Here is a 24,586-nt window from a genome sequence, read left to right on the forward strand (position 1 = left end):
ATTCTCAGGTTCCCTGTTGAGACAGGAGAGCCAGAGAAAAACACGGAAGACGGTGGGGGGGGGGCTGGGCATTCCCTCCCACGGCTTTTAAAAGCAGTCTAGAGGCTAATTAGCCGCTAGGATTGCTTTTACATGAAAGCCAACCGCTGGCTGAAAAGAATGATACCAAGATGATACCTAAAGCTGCAGGCATCATTCTGGTATAACCACTCAAAGTCGTAAATGGCGTACCTGAAGACAAAAAAATGGTTAACAATAAAGCACAGTAAACGGTAAAGTATAAAAAATTGCATACCTGAAAAGCAAACATGATAAAACATAATAACAATAAAACATTGCAGAATAGAATACAGTAAAAAAGAGCAGAACAATAGAGAGAGAGAATAGAGAGAGAGAGAGAACAATAAAACGACAACTATTTTTTTTATTCTATATATTTTTTTTTTTTTTTTTTTACACTTTTTTTGTAACTAACTTTTATAACTGCAACTGGTTCCAGGTTCGGGTCTCTCAAAATGCGATGGCATCTTGGGAAACCCTGTGAAAGTGTGCCTAGTCTGTGCAATGCTGTACCCTACGCTAATACTCAACTAGTGAATGGTAGCGTTCAAAACATTCACCAATGCAAAGACCAGAATTGTCAGGACAGGAGGGACAATAATAGCGGGTGTCACGCCTATATCCGCGCTTGCTGCAGACACGACATCTTTTTTGGGGGGGTTCGTTGGGTAGGGGTACTCGGGAGGACATAAAGAAAATGCCTCTCATGCAGCCGACTGCACTTGGTTGGGGATGTGAATGGGGGAAGTACGGGCGCTGCAGAAGTGGTGGGTTCCCAATTAGGATTGGCGAATGCAGCAGGAAGGGCATTATGGGCACGACGGGCCTGTGTTTGTCTTTTTGGTGGCAGCGGGACACTACTTGTGCTTGCCACCTCACCAGCTTGAACTGCACTTATGGGACTCGCCACGTCACCAAGTGTTACTGCAGTGCTGGTTTGACTACGACCGAGGTGTACTAGGCCACTGGTGCTTGCCAGTTCACCAAAACGCTACAAAAAAAACTGTTAGCGATCGCAGGGATCAGGCCTGACTCTGCGAACGCTGCAGTTATGCGTTTAGTGTTTTGTAAGTGACAGTGATCGATCGATATTGCACTTGGGTGGGCTGGGCTGGGCCGGGCGGAGGGGCAAAACGCAGGTGCTAGCAGGTATCTGGGCTGATCCCGCTAACACTGCGTTTTTGGGAACCCTAAACTGCTGGGGACGCCAGTATAGATCTGATCGGATCAGATATTGATCCGTTCAGATACTATACCACTAAGGGAGTTGTACGGTGCGTGCGTGGGTGTTAGCGCTACTGGCGCTAACCTGACGCTGCCTGGGGCTGGTGCTTGCTTGCCAGTTCACCAAAATGCTACCAAAAAAACTGTTAGCGATTGCAGGGATCAGGCCTGACTCTGCGAACGCTGCAGTTATGCGTTTAGTGTTTTGTAAGTGACAGTGATCGATCGATACTGCACTTGGGTGGGCTGGGTCGGGCGGAGGGGCAAAACGCAGGTGCTAGCAGGTATCTGGGCTGATCCCGCTAACACTGCGTTTTTGGGAACCCTAAACTGCTGGGGACACTAGTATAGATCTGATCAGATATTGATCCGATCAGATACTATACCACTAAGGGAGGCGTATGCTGCGTGCGTGGGTGTTAGCGGTACTGGCGCTAATCTGACGCTGCCTGGGGCGACGCATATCACCGCCGGGCGATCAGGGGGCTAAACCTTTATTCGGTAATAAACGGCGGGTGCCCTGACACTATAAAAAATAAACGAACTAACCAGCGTCACCCGTAACACTTATACGGTGATCAGTGGTGAAAGGGTTAACTAGGGGGCAATCAAGGGGTTAAAACATTTATTCGGTAGTATATGGGGGTCCCTGACGCTATAGAATGCTGACGGCGAACCTAAATATTTACATCCCTAACTAGCGTCACCAGCGACACTAATACAGCGATCAGAAAAATGATCGCTTAGTGACACTGGTGACGGGGGGTGATCAAGGGGTTAAAACTTTATTAGGGGGGTACCCTAGACCTAAAGGGGGCTAACACTAACTGACCTAACACTGTAACTGTCACAAACTGACACCAATGCAGTAATCAGAAAAAAAAAAAAAACTGCTTGGTGTCAGTTGGTGACGGGGGGGTATCGGGGGGCGATCGGGGGTGGGGGGGGAATCGGGGTGTTTTGTGTGCCTGGCATGTTCTACTGTGTGTGTTTGTGTTTTACACTCACAGTGATGTCTTCTCTCCTCGGCGCTGGAACGGAAAATACCGAGCCGAGGAGAGATGACATCACTTCCTTTGCTGCTGTTTAGCATACAGCAGCAAAGGAAGATTCTCATTGGCCGGTGGCGATCGCGAGGGGGGGGCCACGAACGGATGGCCTCCCCCTCACCTCCGATCGCCGGGGGACAAAACAGGACCGCCTCGGGCACCGGGGGGGGGGTCCGATTGGACCCCCCACCTGCGGGAGGCAAATCACGTATATGTACGTGATTTTGCCTGCCCGTGCTGCCTTGCCGACGTACATCGGCGTGAGGCGGTCCTTAAGTGGTTAAACAAACAGAGTGGCCCCGATCCTCCTCTTCTGGGGTCCCTTAGCGGCGCTCCTGGCTCCTCCTCTTCTCGAGAGCCCTGTTGGAGAGCCACTCTCCCCAAGGGCACATGTGGGCACGCTCCCGTATCCTGCTGCTGCGTCCATTGACACAGACAGCAGGACTCGGCCCTGCCCACCAAGTCATTGGATTTGACTGACAGCAACGGGAGCCAATGGCTGCGCTGCTATCAATCTATCCAATCAGGTCCCAAGACACCGTCTGGAGCTGGTGTGCTCCTTCCCGTTGCTGGAAAGACCAGTTTCAGGTAAGTAAAAAGGGGGGCTCTGGGGGCAGCTGCATCACAGGAGGTTTTTCACCTTAATGCAAAGAATAAAAACACTGATATATGCAAAAGGGAAGACAAAGACAAATAAAACAAAGCATTGGCCTGGCATGCATTTCTATATCTCGTATGAAATTCTGTTTTGGACAACATGTTGTAAGAAGGACGTGTAATTAGGCAGGAAACTAATTTGATATCTATTTATAACAAAAGAACATGTATGTATACATATGTAAGCATATCCAGGGTCAAAATAATGATTTGGCTGATGAACGTCCAGTCTCAAGGACTGTATAAAGAACATGAGACATCAGCTAGGAAAGAAGGACAGTAGATTTACGATTAGTAAAGAAATATAATGGCAGTTTCAAAAGCATGATTCATCTGCACTCTCCTGCTCTGTATGACTCAGTAAGTAACAGAAAGACTGAAAGCAAACACCTTCCACTATGCCGTCTATTAGCGTTCTGGAACGCCAGTATTATAGGTGACTCACATATTTAACCTGGAAGGATTGATTGCATATTTTTTTGGTATGTGTGAGATATATATATATATATATATATATATATATAAATAAATAAACACAAACCTTTATAATTTGTTCCATTGTCCTTTCAGTTATGTTTTTACATCTATGTCCAGAAGTCCATGAACTGCCAACTCACAGAAAATAATACTCGTGTGGCTGATAACTTCTGTCAAAAGAAGTTGTGTAAAAACTACAAATGTGTTTAAAGAGCACCTGTCATAAGAAAAATGCCAAGGCTGGCCTTGAGAATCTCCTAATGAAAATGCTGTTTTGCTTCCTGACAGTCTGATCTCCTGCCACCACTGGTACTTTGAGATGCTGGCACAGAGCAAGTTTAATCACTTGAGTACCAGTCTGTAAATTCCTATTTATTACCCGGCCATTGTCAGCACTATGATAGTTTGACGTACAATTACTCGGTCATGCAACACTACCCAAATGCTCATTTTGTTTAGACCAATAGATTATATACCACCACAAGAACAGTCACCACTGGACAGGGTGGATAAAAATCGATTTTTTTTTTGGAAATAAAACTGTTTTTTTCAAATTTAACCACTTCAGCCCGGAAGGTTTCACCCTTAATGACCAGTCCATTTTTTGCAAAAAGGGACTGCCTCGCTTTAACTAACAATTGTGCGATCGTGCAATGTTGTACCCAAACAAAATGTATGTCTTTTTTTCCCCCAACAAAAAAAAGCTTTCTTTTGGTGGTATTTGATGACCTCTGCGCTTTTTATTTTTTGCGCTATAAACAAAAAAAGAACTGACAATTAAAAAAAAAAAAAAAAAAAAAGCAATACTTTGTGCCATAATAAATATCCAAAGAAAAATGTCTTCATCAGTTTAGGCCCATATGTATTCTACATTTTTTTTTTTTTTTTTTCAAAAAATATCACAATAAGCGTATATTCATTGGTTTTCGCAAAAGTTATAGCATCTACAGCATATTTTTTTTTTTTTACAATAGTAATGGAGGCGATCTGCAATTTTTAGCAGGACTGTGACATTGTGGTAGACATATCGGACACTTTTGACACTTTTTTGAGACCATTGACATTTAGACAGTGATCAGTGCTATAAATAGCCACTGATTACTGTGTAAATGTCACTGGTAAGGAAGGGGTTAACGCTAGGGGGCAATCAAGGGGTTAAATGTGTTCTCTAGCTGCGTTTCCAACTGTGAGGGGATAGGACTGACTAGAGGAGGAGGAGACAGATCGTTGTTCCTACTTAGTAGAACAGACAATCTGTTTCTCCTCCCCTATCAGAAGCGGGATTTGTGTGTCTACACACAAATCCCGGTTTTGCCTCTTGTGCCCGCATTTGCGAGTGGCCGGCGGCGATCGCGCACCTGCTATAGCGCTTTGAAGAGTCGACGTACCATGACGGCAATTCAACCTGCTGGTGGGCAACTAGTTAATTCTGATTTTTTATTTATCAAATTTATTTTAATAAAAAAAGATAGTTTTCTATTTAAGATACTTTAATAATTTAGTTTATTCAGCATGAAATGGAGCTTTGTTAGGTAGCATGAGGCTGTATATTCTGCAATATTTACATTTTTGGTAAACTCATTCAATGGTTCCAAGCTCTGCAAGCTGAGATACCATGCACTTGCAATGGTATTGTTTTTATTAAATAAGAGTTTGAGTAGTTGTCCAACTATGTGGGATTAACCTAAAATCGGTTCGGATATCGCTGTTTTACTAATCTGACAGCTTTTTATTCTAAATAGGAAACTTTCATTTTGTTTGCAAATATTAAACATTGTAACTACCAGCAAGAATAAGTCCTTACATTTAAAGAGCACCTGTCATTTCAGATCCATCATGGCAGCGCCTGTTAGTGGGCATCCACTCACCTGCCACTGCCACATCCCTCACCTTGCTGTGTCACTGCCGCATCACCAGCCGGCCCATTAAAGTGAATAGGACTATCGGTGAGTCAACAGCAGGTCAGAGGAGGAGCCTCTGAGGGACAGAGATGACAGTTGCTCTTTGAACATTATGATTTAAATCAAGCCTTTTTACTAGTGATTTAAAATCAAATCCACCCTGCCACTGGGTTTTTTTTCCTTTACTATACAGTATAAATAAAAAAAAAAATTTAAAAAAACACTGATCATTTTTATTTTTTCCTGGTTTCTGTGATTTACAAATTCGTTATAAAACAAATCTTCATTAACCTCCCTGGCAGTTTTCCCGAATGTGGCTCAGGGTTAAATTTCAGTATCATTAGCGGTAACCCCGATTACTCTTAGTTTGCAGCCATGCGGGCCTTGTCCACTGGAGCTGGAAGTGACACAGCTGAGTGGAAGTATTGAGAGGAGCAGATTTTACATATGAAGGTGTTATGGAGTACCTGTGACATCCAAAGATCTGGAACAAATATTCTTTTGTCCACATTGGTGGGATGCAAGTGCTTGTAGACCATACTTCATTGTATAGTCACTTATCCCAGGTGGGATCACATCTGGTGGAGGGTGGAAAAATCACTTGCAGTGTGACTGCAACTGACTGGTGGAATAAGATAAGAAGTGGGCGAAGTGCTGACAACACTGAATATTGTTTTCTCATCACTATTGTACCTTATTGTGAAGTGATTTTTGGGACTTTTATTTCATCTTTTACTGATGTTTAATTCACATGCATTTATTTTTTGTTTATCTATGGTTGTAATGTTTACACCAGTTTGTTAATATGTCATTGAGGATGTGTTAGAGCACGATTATTATTAGGCCCCTTTCACACTAGGGCGGTTCGCAGGCGTTATTTCGCTAAAAATACCGCCTGCAAACCGCCCCAAAACAGCCTCTGCTGTTTGTTCAGTGTGAAAGCCCGAGGGCTTTTGACCATACGAAAGCCGCCGGTAGCTTTCTTGACCAGAAAGAAAAATCCCTGGAACTTCTGATCTACTGGGACAGGAGAAATAACTCCCTCTGTTTCCCACACAGAGATCAAATTTAACATGGCTTGCCGTCTCTCTTGGTCTCTTGGCAGGTGGGTAAGAAAAAACCTCTGGGGGGGAGATTTTTGAACTTCAATCTGTAACCCTTTACCAGAGTTTGAAGGATGAAGGAATTGGTGGAAATCTCTGCCCATTCCTTGATGAAGTGGCACAATCTTCCCCTACCCCTAAACTGGCGTCACTGGGTATTCTTGGAAGGGGCTGAAGGAGCAAAGGGAGTTCCTTCTTTGAATTTGTCTTTGTTAAAGGACCATTTCTTTTTAGACTGTTGCCTGTTGGCTTTAAAATTAGCCTTGTTTTGGAAGCCACGAAAAGGCCTCTTATTCTGGGGCTTATTCCTTTGGGAAGAAGGGAATCGTTTACCTTTCTCAGAGACACGAGATAAGACTTCTTCTAAAGAAGAACCAAACAACAGTTTGCCTTCCAAAGGAATGCCACAGAGCTCATTTTTGGAGATAAAGTCACCTTTCCAAAATTTAAACCAGATAGCTCACCTAGCTGAATTAATGAGAGCAGAAGCCCTAGCTGCGGATTTCACTGAATCTGCTGCTGCATCAGCTAGGAAGGCGACTGACTTGGCAATGAGTGGGAGGGATTCTCTAATCTCTTCCTTGGGAGTGTCAGATGCCAGAAGATCATCTAGACGCTGAACCCATACGTCTAAATTTCTAGCCACACAGGTAGATGCTACCGCTGGGCCTAAAGAAAAGCTGAAGCATCCCAGGCCCTATGCAGCAATGAGACGGCCTCCATATGATCCTTAAGGACCCCAGAATCCTCAAAAGAAAGATCTGATCTTTTGGACACCTGCGACATAGGGGCATCCAATCTAGGACACTTAAAGAAAACCTCCTCAAAGTCAGGCTGAAAAGGAAATCTTCTTTGTGTCCTCTGGTTTGGAACAACCTTTTTCAGGTTCTTTCCATTCAGATAGAATCATGTCTCTAAGAGACTGATGTACCGGAAAGGTTCTAGATTTCCGTCCCTGAAGGCCCCTATACATTTTATCCTGTACAGATTGAGCATGCTGTGGCATCTCAATCTGCTCTGAGGTATAAATTGCTTTTAATAGTTCATCAATATCCTCAACTGGAAAAAGATACTTGGATGAGCTACCTGTATCCTCCTCTGATGCAGACTTTTCATTAGATGAAGAGACTGAATTCTCACCTTCCTCCAGATCAGAGGTATTGCGTGAACTAATAGTCTCAGATACTAATAAGGGAAGGGACTTGGCAGAGGTTGAAGGATCTTGAGCTATGGGTCTAGAAGAGGGAGGGCCTAAACTAGTAACCCTGTCATTCAGTGACTGAAAAGAATCCACTACCTCCTTCATAGAAGTCATTAACTCCTTAAAGGAGGAAGACTCTGAACTAGCTCTGGGTGGGATACAATCCTCACAAAATAGCTTTTTGTAACTATCAGGAGAGCCTGGCTCTACAGTTCCCACATTTCTTCTTCACTGGTTTGGCCTAGAAGAGAGCAGAAACAAGGACCATGAATAAAAAGGATCCATACAAAAGAAGTCCCTTGCTGTAGCTATCCACAGACCAGGGCTTACCTTGGGGGCAGTATGGGACCCGGATGCTGCCGCTGGTTCAATACGAGCAGACGTTCCATCCTCAGACCTGTCCTCAGGCTTAATGAAGCAAGCGGAGAACAGTCGCAGAGAAGACTGCGGCTGTACCGCAAAAACTGCGCCTAGAATGGTGTTTTTAGCAGGCCATTCCCCTGCAGCATGTCCTCAGTGTCTCCACACCATGCTCCTTATAAAAACTCGGCGTCCGGAAGTGCGTCATGTGACTTCCGGTTCCGGCGCCATCTTGCTGCATCAACGGAAGTCCTCCCGACGCCATCTTGGTACACCGGAATGAAGCAATTAGGAGGACACAGTTCCACACAGCAGCGCTGGGGAAAGGAAGGGAGTTGCCACCATTTTACAAAGGCAAGTAACCCTTATGGGGCGTACACACGGTCGGACTTTTCAGCTACAAAAGTCCGACAGCCTGTCCGACAGACTTTCGACGGACTTTCGACGGACTTGCGGCGGACTTTCTAACGAACAGACTTGCCTACACACGATCACACAAAAGTCTGTCGAATTCTTACGTGATGACGTACACCGGACTAAAATAAGGAAGTTGATAGCCAGTAGCCAATAGCTGCCCTAGCGTGGGTTTTTGTCCGTCGGACTAGCATACAGACGAGCGGATTTTTCGACCGGACTCGAGTCCGTCGGAAAGATTTGAAGCATGTTTCAAATCTAAAGTCCGTCGGATTTGAGGCTGAAAAAGTCCGTTGAAAGTCCGGAGAAGCCCACACACGATCGGATTATCAGCCAGCTTTAGTCCGTCAGCGTCCGTTGGACTTTTGTAGACGAAAAGTCCGACCGTGTGTACGCGGCATTAGAAATAGGAAACCCTTCTGTTACAGACCATCATCCAGGACTTGGCCACAACTAGTCCTGGGTGAAACCAGAGAAGGGGGTTCCACCAACCACAGTTACCAGACCAAAAGAAAAGAACAAACGTGTCGGTGCTCCTGGAGGGACTGGAAACACATAAACTTAGGGTCAGAGGAAAGGGAGGGGCCTTTTAAATTCTGATTTGTGTTTCCCGTAGAGGGCGGAGCCGATCATCTCTCAAGTAGCTGTCCTGGAAGGTGAGGAGGGAAAAGGTTTTGTCTAAAGTAGCACTTTAAATATTTTTAACAAGCAGTAAACATGTGGTATTGATTTCAGTAGCTACAAGTCTTGTGGAGCGATTCATCCTCATTCACAAAAAGACACTGTAGTCAGATGGTATTCAGCAGCTTTAGCAGTGGCTTGGCACTAATGTAAATAGTAGGCGCCTCTTTTATGCATACAGGAGAAGGCCGCCCAGTCACCACTAGCACAGGAAGAAGACTAAGTTCGGTCACCGAGACCAACCAGAACCCCCCCCCCTACCAGACTTCTGTTATAAACTCTGAGGATGAATTGAGCCAGTGTTTACAGAAACATAGAGGTCAGTGGGGGCTCCTTTAATGACTATTCACTGATTGTTAAGGCTTCATGTACACGGGACATTTTTACAACCTCTTCTGAATGATTTAACTTTAACTAGTTACCCACGTTTAAAACGTCTGTTTTGCCGCGTTTGCATGCCACGTTTTTCAAAATAGATAAAAAAAGAAAAACTCCTGTAAACGAAACGCAAGTTGCCGCATCGGCGCTTGAAATGCCTCCAAACTCAGCTTCTGAACCCATTTTTTTGCTTTAAAAAAAAGGCTCTTAACCCAACTGCCTAGAAACGCATATTAATGACCCTGTGTACATGTACTGATAAGATAACAGAGGTGAGTTCAGGGGTGGCTGAAAAAAATGTCCAACTGCTCCTGGCTCCTGCTGCTGTCAATCAAATCCAACAACGCTGGAGCCGGGGGGCAGGGCCGAGTCCTGCTGTCTGTGTCAATAGATGCAGCAGTAGGCCACGGGAGCGCGCCCACACAAGTGCCCCGAGGGAGAGCGGCTCTCCAATGGGGCACTCGAGGGATACCAGAAGAGGAGGATCGGGGCAACTGCCAACTGCACAGAGGAGGTAAGTATGACATGTGATGGACTTGCCCTGCTCGCCCAATCGCAGAACTGGTACTACTTTTGTTCCATGATGCAATACACTGTGAATGAGTAGGGAGATCCTGCCATTCATCTGCTCCTCCACCATCCACAGAACACTTTGCATTATGGGACAATCCTAGTACAAGTTCTGGGAATGAGGGTGTAGGAAAAGGCAGGCGGCATAAATCCTTCACTTCCACATTTTGGTGCCCGAGCATTCTCTGGCGGCATAACGTGTGGACTTTTACATGAAGCCCATGGGATATGTACCATGACAGGGAGCCAACGTGTTTGGTAGTGTACTCCACCAACCAAGCAGAGGTTACTAAACATTAGTATTAGGCCCCTTTCACACTGGGGCAGCGTTGGCGGTAAAGCGGCGCTATTTTTAGCGCCGCTTTACCGTCGTTTTAGAGGCGGTATTTGGTTTTACCCCCCCGCTAGCAGCCGAGAAAGGGTTAAAACCACCACAAAGCACTATCTTTGCGGTATAGCCACGCTGCCCCGTTGATTTCAACAGGCAGGAGCGGTGAAGGAGCTCCAAAGATGCTGCTAGCAGGACTTTTTTCAGCGTCCTGCCAGCGCACCGCTCCAGTGTGAAAGCCCTCGGGGCTTTTACATTGGAGAGACAGCAGCGGCTGTTTCAGGGTGCTTTGCAGGCGTGTGAAAGGGGTCTTAAAGTGGAAGTCCAGGGTATTCCTAACTAGGCTTACATCGGCTCCCAGCCCCGCCTAACTCCTACTAACCATCCTATACAAGAACGATGCTTTTACTTCCCTATTCTAAGGGCGCTCCTGTCCCGTCACATGATTGGTTCCCAACGGCTTCAGGGGGGAGAAGAAATTGCCAACAGCTGCAGAGCTTGTGCAGTGACTTCACCCACAGATGCAATATGGGGCAGCCATTGTCGGCGCTCTCTCCTCCCCCTGAAGCTGCTGGGAGATGACCATGTGACCGGATCAGAGTGCCCTGAGAGTAGGGAAGTATAGGCATTTTCCTTCTACAGGGTAGGTAGTGTAGGGGGTTAAAAGGGGGCTGAAGCTGATGTAAAATACAACTATTTTTTTTAGTTTTGGATAGAGTGGAGATGGATTAGAATCCCTGTCAGTGTTTATTGCTGTCAGCCCCCTTCCGATTTGTCCAGTTTACCATTATCATTGAAAGTAAAAGAAAATCCCAAAGTTTGGGTCGTCCACATAAAAGTAAGAGACAGGGAATCTTCCAACAGTGACACCAATTCTGGTGACCTGGGGGACCCTATGGGATTCCCCTAAGTAGGGGATTTCCTGTTTTGGCTATGAGGCAAGAAATAAACTGACCAAATTAAAAAAAAAAAGAAAGAACGCTTTGCCTCTAGTTCTACAGTAAGATTACTTATGAAGAGCCTGGAATTCCAATGTAAAGTAGAAGTAAAGGCAAACCTTGGATAGAATGGAGATGGATTAGAACACCTGTCACTTTTTATGGCTGTCTGTGTCCCCATTGGGGACATTCACCCTCTTTATTTGACCAAATTAAAAAAAAAAAGAAAGAACGCTTTGCCTCTAGTTCTACAGTAAGATTACTTATGAAGAGCCTGGAATTCCAATGTAAAGTAGAAGTAAAGGCAAACCTTGGATAGAATGGAGATGGATTAGAACACCTGTCACTTTTTATGGCTGTCTGTGTCCCCATTGGGGACATTCACCCTCTTTATTTGTCCTGTTTTATTGATAGCAAACGTGAAAGTAAATGCCAAATTTTGGGTCATCCTCAGAACAGCAATAGAGGGGAAATATTCTAATGAGGACACCAGGGATCCCCTCACTTTGTAGGGATTTCCCCTCACTTCCTGTTTTGGCGATAGGACAGGAAATGAAGGGAAATCTCCCCAATGGGGCACAGATAGCCAAAAGCTTGCCAGGGGTTATAACCCGTCCTTGCTCTAACCAAAAGGGGAAAAAACAGTTATATCTTTAATTGTACTTTAAGAAGGCGCTCTATACCCCAGGCTGAGCAGACAGCACTGAGGAGGGGAGTCACGTGATTGGTCGGACACAAAGGCGGGTCACGTGTGCGGGTCACTCTGCTGGGACAAGGGAACAACCGTCACATTATCTACACACATGGCAAAGGGGCTTCACCTTTATTCCCCACGGTGCTGCTGGGGCCCCGGCTTCCCGGGGAACCCCTTTCTGCCTCGGAGCCCTCGGCAACTGTCTCTGGCCCCTGGATTCGGACTCTTTTGCTGCGCGGTTCTTCTACTACGTCCACCCCAAACACCGCACTCATTGCTTTGCACAGGCCGCCGGGAAGCGCTTAGTCATCCTTCAGGCGGTACTTTCCCCCTCACTGACAATTCCAAACAAATCACCGCCTCTCTCTCTTTCTCTGCGCTTTTCCTTGCAGTCTGATTGGCGACGCCCCCCTAACCCTCGGCGCATGCTGATTACATGACGTACGCCTGCGCAAAGACCGGCTCGCTTCTCATTGGCTACTCATGACAGTGCCAGCAGACAACAGGGACGTTTCGGCTTCAGAAGTCGTAAAGTGCAGCTGCTGCGAGAAAAGGAGGAAGTGACGAGCGTAGAACGGAAGTGCTTTCTTTTAAGGGCGGCTGCGGAGAGGTCAGGCAGGCGATCCGGAGACACGCGGCCGAGCTTCGACGGAGATGGACAGCAACAACCACCCCGGGGGCCGGGGAGGGTTCGGCAGCATCTTTGGAGGGTCGCCAGGTTATCCGCATACAGACCTGGCCGGGGTACCATGTAAGTGGCAGAGAGGGTCACCTTCAGCCTGAATCAGATGGTGACCTCAGCTATGTATGGTGTGTGTGTTCCTTCCATCAGAGGGAATCCATACGCCCCCCTTGTAGCTTTATTGATCAGTCTAAGGTCTTATATAGATTTACCAGCTTGCCCCTCACATAGGTCCTGACGTAGGCCTGATCCCCAGTGCTGCCTAACTACTAGACCACCGGGCTGTATCTTATTTATATGGCATATAACATGATTTTATTCATGTGCTGCTCATTAAAACCGAGATAAAAATGCAGGAAATCTATACCTGGTGTAGCTTCTGTTTTCTAAAGCCTTAAAAAAATATGACCGGGTCTGAAAGTTCTGGGTATCTTTGTCGGGTACTATTACTTAGTCATCATTTTTTTTTTTTTTTTTTTTTTTTTTTTTTTTTTTTTTTTTTTAACCAGGTTATATTGGCAGCTAGGTAACTTACCCGATGGCACTTCAAAATTGTGTGGGGTAAAAATATATGTTAAATATCCTGTTCTGAGTCTTGGTTCCTCCGATGTTGAGGGGGAAACGCTGATAGGCCATTCTGTCTACAAGTGCCTTGCTTTAAAGTGGAGGGCCACCCTAAAATAGAAAATAGTATGAAAAATCTAAAAAAACAAAACATTTTTAACCTTGCCTGAACCCTTATTACTAGGCAGGCTTCCTAATCTTCCTATTCCGCGGCGTGTTCTGCTCCTAGCTGAGCGGCCCCGTTGCCTTCTGGGAACTGTGTGTGTTCCTAGAACACCACGGGGCCATTCACAGATGGCCGCGCCGTTCGTGCTTGCGCAGTAAGATACTGGCAGTGAAGCCGCAAGGCTCCACTGCCTGTTTCCCTTAGTTAGGATGGTGGTGCCGGGACCCGAGGGACGGTGTGGCCAACATCATGGGCACCCAGGACAGGTAAGTGTACTTATTTAAAGTCAGCAGCTACAGTGTTTGTAGCTGCTGACTTTAAAAAAAAAAAATGTTCATGGCCGGAATCCCGCTTTAACTTGATATAATTTTATTGTGATTACTTCACTGGGATAGTGTTACACAGAGAGAGATAGATGGGAGGGAGGTGGTTCTGGGGCAGTATGGACCTGCGTGACCCTTAGGACTCATTTACACTTTAACTTCAATGCACATTATAGCGCCTACCACTTCAGCATGCTTTTTCAATGCGTTTTTGATGGTTTAATGATAATTGGCAAATGCTCCATGTGTGTTGATTTTCTGTTTTTAAGGGGCCCAGTAGAACGCCAGCTCAGTAGTACTCTCTCAGCAGGTGCCCCCAGCTCGTTGGCGCCCTCGTTCAGCAGGTGCCCCCAGCTTTGCTGACTCCCCCCTATACATGTAAATGAATGCCCGCAAGTGGTCTTATAAAGCAATATATTCATATTTAGAATCTAATCTGCGTGCTGAGTTTACTGGAGACCACTGCCATCAAATGTCTGCTGGGCAAGTACCGAGACCATCCTAAAAGGTTATTGAAGGAGGAAAACCTTGATTGTGTACAAATGGCTATCAGCTAGTAAAGCTATCTACAGGTACTGCAAACATCACAAAAGAAGATTAATAAATATCCTCTGTGAGAAGATAAACAAAATATGGTGTAAAAGCAAGTGCTTTTTTATTTGTATTATCTTCTTACTTAGGATATTTAGTGCCTTAAAGGTTGTGGTGTTTTTTTTGTTTTTTTTTACCATTTGTCTGGGTGCCAAAAATGGTTTGCGCAAAGCAGCCCCTCAAACCTCCTCCTCTTTTGGGGTCTCCGCCAGCGCTGTCTGCCCCCCCCCCTTTATGTTAGATCCCATAGCAAACACTCTGAGGATAAACATTAAGGCTTGCTACTGGGCTGTGTGTATCTATAGACACACACAGCGTGGCTCGGGCCCGGCTCCCTCCTCATTGGATTTGATTGAGAGTGGCAGGAGCTAATTGTTCTGACTAGGGATCGACTGACTATCAGCTGCCGATATTCACTTTTTTTTTTTTTTTTTTTTTTTTTTGAAATATCGGTATCTGGCACAAACGTTCCCAATATTACTGATATTGCTTCAAGGGGTTTTGCCGGGGGGATGCAGCTGCAGGCATCACCCGGTACCATTCTTTAGACCCCATACACACTATTAGATTTTCTTCAGATTTACCAAAACCATATAATATGAAGTCAAACCAGGCAGGCAAAACTACATCGTTTTGGTAAATCTGAAGACAAAAATCTGCAGAAAATCTAATGGTGTGTATGGGGCCTTAGAGCGGACAGTTGGCTTTATTACAAGCAGCGGGAGGGGACGTCCCCGCCCCTTCCAATGCTCACTCAGGCTCTCTCGTCCCACCGGGAGGCCCGAGCAACCAGCCGGCACGTCCGCTGACTGGCCGAAGACCCGAACAAAGCCGAAGGAGCAAGTTTTAAAAAAAAAATATAAAGTGTTCAAAAATGCAGATCTTGACGTTTTGAATACTTTCAAGTTCAGAGGAGGGGTTTGGGGTCTTATAGACCCTGATCTCTCCATAAAGAGTACCTGTCACTACCTATTACTGTCACACGGTATGTTTACATTCCTTGTGACAGCAATAACAGTGATATGTTTTTTTTTTTTTTTTTTTAAATGCACAGAATATCGGCCTGAGGTGGCCAAAATATCGGTATCGTATCGGCACCGAAAAAATATCACACGATCCCTAGTTCTGACTGCTGTCTCTCAGCCTTTGAGGAGGGATATATCAGTGCTAGATCAAAATTTGGGTAATTTGAGGTCTAATCCAAGGAAGTTTTTACCCCAATGCATACAATGCATTAAGGTAAAAAGCTTTTAGAACCACTTCAAGACCCCCTTTTACCCCAATGTATGTTGCATTTTCAGGAAAATCTGTTAATTTTACCTGTTTGGTTCAGCTCTCATTGTTTTTGCTTTATGTTCTATTTTATAGATCATTTAATACATTTATATCAATACAATGTGAACCAAATTGATTTTGTTTCTCGTCAGTAACAGGAATGAGCCCCCTCTCGCCATATTTGAATGTGGATCCAAGGTATTTAACACAGGTAAGAAAGTTTATGAATCAGAGAAATTTCATAATCTGAAACTGTATGCAGTGTGTTTAAATTAGTATTAAAACCAAATGCAAACATTTTATTTTGCAGCTTACAAATTATTAGGTGTGATGGCTGCATTAGTTTTAATTTTTTAGGCTTTCTTTCACTTATTTTCACCTGGTAGTAACTTGCTGGCCAGAACAAGCACTTCTGCAAATGTAGCAATAAGAGGGATTAGACAAACCGTTTGCCACTGACAGGGGTGCTTATAATGGCCAGTTTTTATGTAACAAAGAACAAACTGTTGCTGTAATTGCAATGTGAGCTGGAGTACGGCTTCAGTTTTACTGTATCTACATCTGCTGTTAGATGAATGTACATGTAACACTCCTCCCCCCAGACTGACAGTGCTACTATCCAAAGTACCCCTTTAGCTGAAAACTGTTCACAGGAGTGCATAACGAACTGCACTCCCGTTATTCATAGAAGTATGGCCAAAAAAGCTTTGGCTATACTTCTTCTTTTAGTACTGCTTTAAATTGTGTTTGAACACAAAAATGTAATCTATTGCAAATTACAAGTCCTTCGTTTTGGTGGCTGCATTAGTTTTTTTTCTTTTTGGGTTTTACCTGGTAATCCTACAAAATAATGCATGTCCTGCCCCTGGGTGGTTACACTAGTTTCTCCACTTTTATCTATGGAAGAAGCAATAGTTGTCCTTCAAGCTGGACTTCAAACAAGTCTGCCTTCCCTTCCTTTTTTTTTTTTTTTTTTTTTTTTCCATCTCCATTAGACCCCTTTCACACCGAGGGTGTTTTGCAGGCGCTATAGCGTTAAAAATAGCGCCTGCAATCCGCCCTCAAACAGCTGCAGCATTGTCTCCAGTGTGAAAGCCTGAGGGCTTTCACACCGGAGCGCTGCGCTGTCAGGAAAAGTCCTGTTAGCAGCTTCTTTGGAGCGGTGTGTTTACTGCTCCTCCACCGCTGCTCCCCATTGAAATCAATGGGGCAGCGCTGGGATACCGCCGGCAAAACGCCGCTATTGTGGACGGTTTTAACTCTTTCTCGGCCGCTAGCGGGGGTAAAAGCGGCCAAAATGTGCCGCAAATCCGACGGTAAAACGCCGCTATTTACCGCCAGCGCTATAGGCAGCTCGGTGTGAAAGGGGTCTTATATGGAGGATGATGAAGTTAGGTTTTTCCAAAGGAAAGGTAGGGTTGTTTGTGTTTTTCAGTTAAAGTGGAGGTTGTGTGAACCATCAGGCTTTTTGTTGCAGAAGAGGACATATTACGCTATACTATGTATTTCCACAATAAAGGAAATTTTTGTTAACAATCTTCTTTGCAATGTGTGTTGAATTGCACATACACAGCTCTGTGTACATTTTCAGTACCTGCCGGGATGCATGAATTCCCACACATTCACAGGATTTCAAGCAGCAATAAACCCATCGGTCCGACTGTTTCCCCAAAATAGTTACATTCAAGGCATGCTGTGAATAACTAATATTTTGCTTGTACAGTCAACAAACTTTCAAGCCATCAAATGGCTGCTGTGTAGCACCATGGCAGCTGTAGATCAAACAGATCTTAGATGGCAGTTTGCTTGGCTGTAAAGGATAGGAGGGTTTAGTTCCACTTTACAGTGCAACTAACCCCATCTTTTTAATGGTTTCAAAAAACAATTGCATTCCCGGCATGCCAAGAATAGTAACTCACATTTGCCTGTGCAACTCAACCAAACTCGTCCATCACATGGCTGGTATTATAACTTATCACACATGTGCAGCACCATGGCAGTTGCAGGTCAAGCAGATGCTAAGATGGCAACTTCCTTGGCTGAAAAGGGCAGGAGGGTTTAGTTCCACTTTCAGTCATCATAGTTTTATAGTTTCATAGTAGGTAAGGTTGAATTAAGGCAATAGTCCGTCCCATTCAACCTGTGTAGTTGTACGTTTATCTCATTTATTTCCTATATCCCTGTATGTTCACTAAGATTCACCTCCAAGAGTCCTTTAAAAATATTAATACTCCTCAGACACCACCAATTGTGGAAGAGTTCCACATCCTTATTGCCCTGACAGTGAAAAACCCCCTGCGCAGCTTAAAGCGGAGTTCCACCCACTTTTGAGAGGTGGTCTTAAATGAAAGACCACCTCTCCACCCATCGCTTTTGGCTAGTTGAAATTTTTTTTTTTCCTTAACCGACCTTTTTTTTTTATGAAGTACAGCCTGTACTTCTGATCCATCTGGTTCGCCGTGCAGGACGTCCTATCCTCTTCGGTGAGGCCCCCCTGATGTCTTCTGGGACGTGTGTGTCCCAGAAGACAGCCGGCCATTCACAAAGCGCCACGCGACTTGCGCATGAGCAGTAGGAAACGGGCAGTGAAGCCGCAAGTCTCCACTGCCGGTTTCCCTTAATTAGAATGGTGGCGCCTGCACTTGATCCGATGGACGGATCGGTCTCGGGGGGGCTGACATCACAGGCTTCCTGGACAGGCAAGTGTCCTTATTAAAAGTCAGCAGCTACAGTGTTTGTAGCTGCTGACTTAAAAAAAATAATAAATTGCGGCTGGAACACCACTTTAAGGTTAAACCGCTTCTCCACCAATCTCTTGTGTGGCCCTGTGTCCTCTTGCACGCCGAGACTGAAAAGGTGTGGTTTTTTTTTTTTTTTTTTTTTTTTTTTCTCCTCCTATGCTGGGATCACCATTGCTATCATATATTTCCTCTCAAGCGTCTCTTCTCCAGGAAGAATACATTTAGTGCTTGTAACCGTTCCTCGTTATTGAAGTCCTCCAGTGCCCTTTTTTATTTTTCCCTTCTCTGAACTCCCTCCGGCACATCCTTTCTGAGGATTGGTGACCAGAACTGGACAGAATACTCCAGATGTGGGCTAACCAGAAGTGGCAAGATTATAGTTTCATCTCTGGAGTAAATCCCCATTTTTATGCATACTAATAGTCTGCCAGCTTTGGCACAGGCAATCCAGATAGCTGATCCTGAACCCAGAAGACCATGCAGAGATGCTAGTGAGGGAGCTTGTGGACTTCACCTTGCAGGAGGGGGAAGGTTAGTATAGTTCAGCTTTAGAAAACTGCAAGTAGACAAGCTCTTAGAGTAGAGAAAAGTTTTTTGATTTAGGAAAGCTTTTTTCCCATTGTGGCATTTTTTTCACAACAGGAAAAATGGTGATATTTTTATAGATTTGTGATTGTTAAAATTTTGAATGACCTTGACCTCGCTCCTGCAAATGTTTTACATTCGCACAGTAAACACAAAGTCCTTCAGAGCATTCAACCTATAATTTTTGACTTGGGCATTAATGGGAAAGAGGGGTTTATGATGAGGCCAAATCACATAATGTAACCTTTACAACAAAGCACATACCTGTAAAGAAAAAAAAAAAAGCATACTTAACTATTCTTTCTGCCCACGCGCCTCAGAGCTGCTTTATTGCAAAGAACCGGTCGCCCCAAGTTGGTTGAGAAAAGGACCTTTCAGGGCTGTCAATCTCCTGGGTCACCCACCGCTCTCGCTGGTTTCTCTTGCTGAACTCAAAGCCTAACTTCCATGTTTCATTTAACTTTAAATAGTTCATTTGGACCAAGCCATTCACAAGAAGCCTTGTGTTTTAGGAGTTGATACCAGGCTTCCGATTGGCTACGCTCAGCTTACTCGCTTTTGTATCGGGAATAAGACTGCCAGAACAAAGCGCTGTATATGTAGTTTGATGCTACGTAAGTTTATACAGCACTGACAGCTGCGCATAACTTGGTGAAGAAAATAGTTCATTTGGACCAGCTTGGCCCAAACTAACTAATAAAGTTAAATGAAACGAGGAGTTAAGATTTAAAGTCCTTAAATGCTCCATGTACACGGGACGCTGAGGCAAAGTCCTCTGAACGTTTTTTTTTTTTTTTTGGACACCTTGAATCCGGCGTTAAAAACGCCCGTTTAGCCGCGTTTGCGTCTAGAAGTGTTTAGTTACAATAACATCATAAGACCCACCCAAGCTCAAAAAAACAGTATTATTTAACTATTTCAGCCATTTTGTGAGACACGAGTGAGTAGCAGCAGCTGAGAGAGCAGCAGTGTACTTGTATTTAGCGTGTCACCTGCTACAAGTTGCGGATTGCCATTTGCCACGTCACCTGCCACAAGTTGCTTGTTCAAATCTAACAACATATGGGTCAAATTCCAATTATTATACTTTGTATAACAGCAATGCTAGTGGTGTATTGGATTGGATCAAGGGCTCATTAGGGTATATAAATGGTCTATGAATCATTGCAAGCAATTACAATTTTGTAAAATATTTTTTTTAATGGTTTTTCATCATTTTTGAGATTTTTAATGTAAAAAAAAATAGGGCACCTTTTAAAAACGATTATACACGAAAACGCAGGTACCGCGTTTAGCTGAGTTTGGCGTCTAAAATGTGGATAACTTCGGAGTCTGAACCCATTTTTTGCTTTCAAAGAAATGCTGTTAAACGCAACTGCCTAAAAACTGCAATAAACGAGACTGTGTACATGGTCACATAGGATAACATTGAATGATTTCATGGGCAGTTTAAAAAAGTGTCCAACTGCCTCTGAACGTACGTTTAGCAGCGTCCCGTGTACATGGGGCCTTAAGGGCATACATTCAGGGGTTCCGACCTGGCCCCCTGTACATCTGGACAGGAGGGGCGGCATATACAGTATAGGAACAGATCCCCTTCATTCTGCAGACTTTCAGTGGCCGCAGGTAAACAATGGAGGGGATAGGTTACATGCGTCACCATTGTCTCCTCAGATAGGACAACATACCAATCCATGCTCCCATATACTGAACTAGAGGGTGTAGTTTACAATATACAGTGTATAGAGTAGAAACTATGAATGATCGAACAGTATAACCCCTCAGCGGGAAGTAATCGGGCACATCTTACCTCCTCCGCGCCACCCCTTCACGTCCAATGCTGTAAAGGGGTACAGATCGACTGCTCATACCAAGTGTAAATATTACACTTGGTATGAGCAGTCGATCTGTTTTTTACAAAATTTTTTAATAGTTTTAAAATGACATTCTATTCAAAATATGTTTTTATTCTAACTAATTTATGGATGGTTGGTTCTGAGGATCAAATTGAGCATTTTTAACCATTGGGCATTACCCATATTCTTTGTATGTGTCTGCACGCCTTAACAGCCTTGCATTAACAAGCCCCTTCCTTGTGATTTGCGTGCCAGATGCAATTGAGCATTGGGCCAGTGGAGGGGGTGGTTTGGAGCAGGCAGTGAGTGTGGGCGTGCGCACATGTCACTATGCGCCCGTACACAACATCATAGAAGTGCTTGGGCGGAAGTCAGTCCGTCAGCGGCCGGAGGTAGCGGGTGGAACGCAAATACACCCGCACTTCCGGGCCACATTTTCTGCTCACGTGGCCTAATCACTTGCGTGTGCGGAAACGGAAGTGACGCCATGGTTGGCCGGAAGTTGCGGGTGGAATGTAGGTACACCCGCACTTCCTGGTCATCTGAGCGGTGTGCGTTCCACCTACTGCCGGCTGCGGCTTGTGGTTCGCTGGAGCCTAATATACTTTATCATATTTCCCCCATACCCCTTTACAGCATGGGACTAGTGAGGGGGTGGCACGGAGGAGTTGAGTTGTGCCTGATTACTTCCCCCTGAGGGGTTATACTGTTAGATCATTCATAGTTTCTACTCTATATACTGTATATTGTAAACTATACCCTCTAGTTCAGTATATGGGGGCATGGATTGGTATGTTGTCCTATCTGAGGAGACAAAGGGGACGCATGTGACCGACCGGGTGAAGCCAGGGAGGACCATGTGGGTGGGCGTCGCTAGTGATTGGAGTGCGCAGACACGTGTGTGTATATAGAGGTGATTATGAGAAAGTAGCCATTGCCTGCTTAGGCTCTGAAGAAAGCGGTCCTCCCCCACCCACTCGGCATCAGGTCCTGGTTTTCCAGTGTTCTGAACAGTAAACCTGCCAAATTGTCAAAGCCTCATACAAATGCTTGTTTGTGAGTATATACTTTGCTGTTTTTTTATGCTTTAATAAAGCTTTACCAGTGGTAATGCACTAGGTCGGTGCGCCCTCCTTTTTTCTTTTTCTTTTAGTTTATGAATACCCATTATTCTGACGAGGGCTGCAAGACGGCAGGCATTATTTTATGAAGTTGGTCGCACCACGCACTGAGAAACTAGACACCTGCACGCAGGAGAGATTTCAAATGTGTCACCAGCCCTTTTCTTTGCTTAATAGTCAGTCATCCATAACGATCACTGACTGTTCATTCATAACTGAGGCATAGTAAACTGTTTACTATGCTTACATTCATGAATGAACAGGTAGCTTAGTACAGCGCTATTCCTGTCCATTCATTCTGTGCAGCCGAGGCTGCAGAGATGGAGATTGAGGGCTGTGTTCCCTTTAAACCTTTGAGATAGGGAAGGGAGACTATCCGAGGTCTGTTTAGACCCCTGTTATCTCACCACAACGGGGCTCCTAAAAATTGTAAAAAAAAAATAACTAAAATAAAAATCTACTGACACCAGTGGCGGAACTACCAAGGTTGCCCTTGAGAAAGGGCCCCTGGCGTTCCACCACGAGGGGGAGCCCTTTATGGTTCCTTGCACCGGTGTCCTGAAGGTCCTAGTTACACCTCTGCTGTAAGTTTTTTTTTTTAATTATGTGAAAGATTCTGAACATTAAGGGCATAAACTGTAATTTGCAGTCTTTGAAAGAAAATGATAATTTAAAAGCATATATTATGTACACTTTATCATCCTTTAGGACTCAGAAGAGTTTATTTTGCCTACTGGTGCCAACAAGACTCGAGGAAGATTTGAACTGGCTTTTTTCACAATTGGCGGCTGCTGTATGACAGGTTTGTATCATGGCTGAGCATATAGTGTCCTGTTCCAGATGATACTGGCATCTCTATTTGGTATGTTCAAAAGTAATGTTTCAATGGAGCAAAGCATTTAAGCCTACGTGGTCTAAACAAAGTTACTCTGGTAACCAAAACCCTTCAAGGTTAATACTGAATTATATTATTATTATTATTTTTTTTTTTTTATCTCCTGATCTCCTGTGGACTCTAGTGAGATCTTACTGTAATAGTGATTTTCTGGCCTTGGATGAACTTCTCACTTCTCTTGTGTTCTCAGTAAAATAATTCAAACATTCAACAGAAAGCAGGACCTCCTTTTATAAAAGCCAGGGCAAGTCTGGGAAGTTACAGGTCAACTGGATTGCACAAGGCGATTTTCTTTTCCAGCATCTAGTAAATACTGAAAATCTGCTTTTGAATGCTCTGCCCCTTTTTAAAGCTAAAGTGTAGGTATGGGTGATTTATTTATTTTTTCTGTACATTGGTCTATTGGTAGTTTGGAAATCGGAAAAAGCTAAGTGTTGCAAGCGATGATGAAATTGTCTGATAAAATTGTCTTAACACTCTTGCAACACCTTCTGCATAGGAGAACTAAATATCATGAGTAAATTAGGGAGGCCAGCACAGTCCAAATATTCATTCATATTTTTTTTTTTTTTTTTTTTTTTTTGCAGTTTTGCCCTGTCGCCTTGATTAAAAAAATCCATACAGACCCATTTGTTATGTTTGTCCCAACCATGTTTGGAGCCATTTACTGTTGACTAAATCACTACCTCTGCTGGAAGTTTATTCCATGGATCAACTAGCCTTTCAGTAAAATAATACTTTTCTAAGATTAGTAATAATGTATAATATACACTGATTTGGGTTATATTTTTCTTTAGCAAAAAAAAAGTAGCAGTTTAAACCTTTTGTTCAAAATTTATGAAGAAAAATTACTAATTAGCAAAAATTTGACAACCGAAACAAAGAAAAGTGTAATACATACATACTTATTTTAAACAAAATTTGCATGACTGAGTAATTGTCATTCAAAGTGTGAGAGCGTTGAAAGCTGAAAAAGTGGGCAAGTGGTTAAAGCGGATCTCTATCGTGTGGTGAGGCATATGCGCTGTACACAAAATTACACTCATCTGTTGGAAAAGGCCTTCTCCTGAGATCTTTTTAAACAGATGAGGGTAATGGCACCTGCATGAGAGGAGATGCAAATATCATCAGCTGGCCAGCATGACATCTTTTTTCTTAAATGGTTTTCTGTTCTGGGAAGCGGAACACAGAAGGGACGGATAGCAGCAGAGTGGGAAACAAGTAAGGAAGCTTGTTAATTTTGGTAATTCGGCTTGTTATTTTTCCTATGACACTTGAGCTCTTGTGGACTCTTGTGTTGTACACATGGGGCTCTTACAATCATGCTCTTAAATTATACATTACAGGCAGTGAAAGTTGTCTTGCAAGGCCACCACTAGTTTTGATCCAGTGAACTCTCTTGTAGACTTCCATGCAGCATATATAGTCAGTCACAGGACTCGCTCTGTATTGTTATCCAATAGGGAGCATATACAGATTCCAGCGGTAGTCAGCTCTCCAGTGCTTTCCATGCCTGTGATAGTGTTACACTGCTGGGAGATAAAGGCACTACTACTTCACGCTGAAGTCCATTGTTACCGTTCTGGTGACCTGTGGAACTTCAGCTTCTAGTAGTGTTGTGATTCCTTGAGAGTGCGTCTTACAAGCTTTACTTGTTTGGTGCTAGTTTGGGACTTGTACAGTTAATCTTTATCATGCAATATGTGGAATATTTCATAGTGCCAGTTCACGGAACCAATATCCAAGAATCTT

The 24,586-nt window shown here is 44.1% G+C and overlaps 2 protein-coding genes and 1 non-coding gene across 4 annotated transcripts in view; 2 read left to right on the forward strand and 1 right to left on the reverse strand.

Annotated features, from left to right (window-relative positions):
• The window catches only part of PARG (poly(ADP-ribose) glycohydrolase), a 213,011-nt gene extending 200,532 nt beyond the window's left edge, over positions 1–12,479 (reverse strand). For both annotated transcript variants that reach the window (XM_073596909.1, XM_073596907.1), the window contains exon 1: positions 12,163–12,479. In XM_073596909.1, the coding sequence (XP_073453010.1) occupies positions 12,163–12,310 (148 nt within the window). In that variant the 5' untranslated portion in view covers positions 12,311–12,479. The remainder of the gene's footprint in view (positions 1–12,162) is intronic.
• Positions 12,480–12,585: 106 nt separating this feature from the next.
• LOC141106273 (mitochondrial import inner membrane translocase subunit Tim23) overlaps positions 12,586–24,586 on the forward strand; it is a 31,150-nt gene continuing 19,149 nt past the window's right edge. Inside the window, exons 1-3 of the mRNA XM_073596910.1 lie at positions 12,586–12,786; positions 15,789–15,847; positions 22,648–22,741. Of these exons, the coding sequence (XP_073453011.1) occupies positions 12,690–12,786; positions 15,789–15,847; positions 22,648–22,741 (250 nt within the window). The 5' untranslated portion in view covers positions 12,586–12,689. The remainder of the gene's footprint in view (positions 12,787–15,788; positions 15,848–22,647; positions 22,742–24,586) is intronic.
• On the forward strand, positions 24,313–24,517 carry LOC141106997 (small nucleolar RNA SNORA74). Its single transcript, XR_012235764.1, has one exon. It is a non-coding gene; the product is annotated as a small nucleolar RNA SNORA74 (small nucleolar RNA).

This window comes from Aquarana catesbeiana, linkage group LG08 (genome assembly GCF_042186555.1).
Source record: "Aquarana catesbeiana isolate 2022-GZ linkage group LG08, ASM4218655v1, whole genome shotgun sequence".
Taxonomy (NCBI): Eukaryota; Metazoa; Chordata; class Amphibia; order Anura; family Ranidae; genus Aquarana; species Aquarana catesbeiana.